Raw genomic sequence first — 2853 nt, 5'->3', positions numbered from 1 at the left:
GGTCCATCATGCGGAAGATCTTGTCCACACGCTGGCAGGGGAGGAGGAAAGCGTCGGTGAGCCTGGCGATGAGGAGAGAGAGAGAGGAGAGAGAGAGAGAGAGCGAGAGAGAGAGAGAGAGAGAGAGAGAGAGAGAGAGAGAGAGAGAGAGAGAGAGAGAGAGAGAGAGAGAGAGAGAGAGAGAGAGAGAGAGAGAGCGAGCGAAAGGGCCGCGTAACAGAACGCACCTTTGCCTTCTGCGCCGCTTCCTTCACCACTGCCATTGCGCTCTCCTTCTGGTGCACCGAGACGGCCTCGACCCCCTCTTTGTAAATGCCCGCCTTGTGCGCTGCGATCTCCTCGATGGTGTGCCCGAGCAGGGCCGTATGGTCGAGGCCGAGACTGGAAATGCCGCATGCGAGGGGCCGCGGGACGATGTTGGTCGAGTCGTACGTGCCGCCAATGCCCACTTCGAGGATGGCGGCCGAGACGTTGAGCTGTCGGAAGATATGCATGGCGAGCAAGGTGAGGTAGCGGAAGTAGACGGGCCGAAGTGGAGTGGCCTCGTGTGCTCGCTGCGGGCCGAAAGTAAGAGAGAGATGAGGACGGAGAAGCGTTCGTCGAGAGCGAAAGAAGAGTAGAGTCGGCGAGAACAGAAGCCGAAGCAGAGGGGCAACGAAACCAGAGCGTAAAATCGCATCACTTGGCCCTGGCCGCACATCACGCTCCGCCCCCCCCCTTCCACACACACACACTCACCTCAGTATCGGCACCCAGCCTATCCCACACCTGCCAGAAGTAGCGCGCAAACGTCTCCTCGTCGACGGGGCGGCCGTCGATGCGGATGCGCTCGCGCACAAAGACGAGGTGCGGCGACGTGTAGAGGCCCACCTTTGGGCGCGCCGCCGCCGCCGCCGCTCCGGCTGCAAGGGGCGCGTGGGAGAGGAGAGAGGCGATGAAGGCAGAGGTGCTGCCCTTGCCCTTGGTCCCCGTGACGTGGATGACGTTGAGTGCGTTCAGATCTTCGAGCTGTGGGGAAGGACAAAGGGAAGGGAGGGCAAAGGTCAGGATTGTACCATTACGACGTTGTTGCGCGAGAGAAGTTCGCAACGATGCAAGGTCCTCCACCTCTGGAAGCACACGGGGGGGAAAGCGAAGCTGTTGCCGAGCTGCGAGGAGTGGCACTTGCTCTGAGAGGGGAGAGAGAGAGAGGCTGCCCACTAGTCCAGCTCCATGCAGCCCCTCGCTGGCCTTCCCCCCCTTCCCTCGTCTTCCACGCCAAGCTCCATGCAGCCCGTGCTTCTCGCTGGCCTTGCCCCCCTTGCCTCATCTCCCACGCCAAGCTCCATGCAGCGCGCATGCTTCTCGCTGCCCGCCCTCGCTCTCTCAGCCCACGTCCATGCTGCCATACTTGCCCCCTCCTCCTCGTCGCCCCTTTGCTGCCCGACCGCGGCCTCACCTCGTAGCCGATGCGCCGCCAGTACTCGCGCATCTCGGGCAGGGCGAGTGCGTTCATCTTGCCGCCGCTGCTGCGGATCTGCGCAATCACCTGCGCATTGCTCTGCAGCGAGTTGAGCGCGGCAATGGCGGCGGCGTAGTCGCGCGGCGAGGAGGAGGAAGAGGCGGCGGCGGCCATGCTGCGCACGAAGGAGAGGGGCGCGAGGCGACGCAGAGGAGAAGGAGCAAGGGGGCGCGAGAGGCGCAGACGGCTCATGCAGCAGCTCTCTCTCTCTCTCTCTCTCTCGAGCAAGAAGCCTCGTGCGAGTGGTGCGAATGAGAGAGACGAAGGATGCGCTGTGGGGGAGCAGACGTCGAAGCAGCGGGCAGCCATTTATCGAATCTCGCGCCGCGCTGCTGCCCGCGCTGTTCCCACGCTGCCCATGCGCATGCGGGCCGGCGCGCTTCATCGCGCCGCGCGGCGCTCCGCCTCGCCTCGCCTCGCCTCCGCCTTGCTCTGCTCCACACCCGCCTCCTCCGCATCGCCGTCATGTCGAGCCGCAAGCACAGCGGCACCTCCAGCAGCGGCGCCACGTCCGCCGCCGCCGCCGCCGCCGGCCGTGCAGCGGCGCCCGCGCACGCCGGCGGCGCCCTGCCGTCGTTCTATGCCAACGGCGGCACGGCGCCGGGCGCGCTCAAGGGCGGCAGAGGGCCCAACCGGTGAGTATGGGCCAAGGGCGCCGAGTGGGGAGAGTATGCTTGGCCCTTCCTTGGAGAAGCACAGCTGTGCAGTGTGATGCAGGCAGCAGAGGCGTCGACGTGCAAACCGGCGCAAGAGGGCAATGGCGGCATCGCCCTTGCGGCCCTCAGCGCACGAGATTCAGGCTGGCGCACAAGGCACGCAGCGCCAGGCTTGGGCGGGGCTCGGATGAGCGAAGCGCGTGCTGCCACCAAGCCTACAAGCAGCTTCCAGCTTGGCCTCTCTTTGGGGCGCACGCTCAGGTCGCGCCGCTCCTCGGCCCCCCCCTACCTTTGCTGACTCAAACCTCTCTCTCTCTGTCTCTCTCTCTCTCGCGAGCAGCACTTCAAAGGCATCGGGCAAGCTCAAGATTCTTCCTTCCGAGCCTGCCTCCGATGCCGCTCGTCCTTCAAAGTCGCTCATCCCGACGACGCGCTCCGCCGACGACTCCTCCACCGACGACGACGCGCCGTCGGCGATTCGGCGCGCCAGCGTGGGAGGCGCAGAGGAGGAGGAGGAGGAGGAGGAGGCAGTGTATCATTCGGAACGCGCGTCAAAGACGCTGGCGCAGATCCCCGAGGGCAGCATGAGGAGAGATGCGCGCCGCCTGACGCGAAAGGCGAGGGGCAACTTGCCGAGAGTGACGGCTTATAGTACGGCTACGTGAGTTTTTGGCGCCCTCAGAGAAAAGGAGAGGG

General features: G+C 65.1%; 2 protein-coding genes across 2 annotated transcripts in view; one reads left to right on the top strand and one right to left on the bottom strand.

Annotated features, from left to right (window-relative positions):
- FA09DRAFT_336811 (FolC bifunctional protein) overlaps window positions 1–1615 on the bottom strand; it is a gene marked incomplete at both ends in the record, with an annotated part of 2698 nt that extends 1083 nt beyond the window's left edge. The window contains 3 exons of the mRNA XM_025743924.1: window positions 228–554; window positions 739–1008; window positions 1439–1615. Of these exons, the coding sequence (XP_025600247.1) occupies window positions 228–554; window positions 739–1008; window positions 1439–1615 (774 nt within the window). The remainder of the gene's footprint in view (window positions 1–227; window positions 555–738; window positions 1009–1438) is intronic.
- A 351-nt stretch (window positions 1616–1966) lies between these two features.
- FA09DRAFT_336810 (DUF155-domain-containing protein) overlaps window positions 1967–2853 on the top strand; it is a gene marked incomplete at both ends in the record, with an annotated part of 3122 nt that continues 2235 nt past the window's right edge. The window contains 2 exons of the mRNA XM_025743923.1: window positions 1967–2136; window positions 2498–2818. Coding sequence (XP_025600246.1) covers window positions 1967–2136; window positions 2498–2818 — 491 coding nt within the window. The remainder of the gene's footprint in view (window positions 2137–2497; window positions 2819–2853) is intronic.

This window comes from Tilletiopsis washingtonensis, assembly GCF_003144115.1.
Source record: "Tilletiopsis washingtonensis strain MCA 4186 unplaced genomic scaffold FA09scaffold_4, whole genome shotgun sequence".
NCBI lineage: Eukaryota > Fungi > Basidiomycota > Exobasidiomycetes > Entylomatales > Tilletiopsis > Tilletiopsis washingtonensis.
This window is presented reverse-complemented; position numbering and strand designations above follow the sequence as displayed.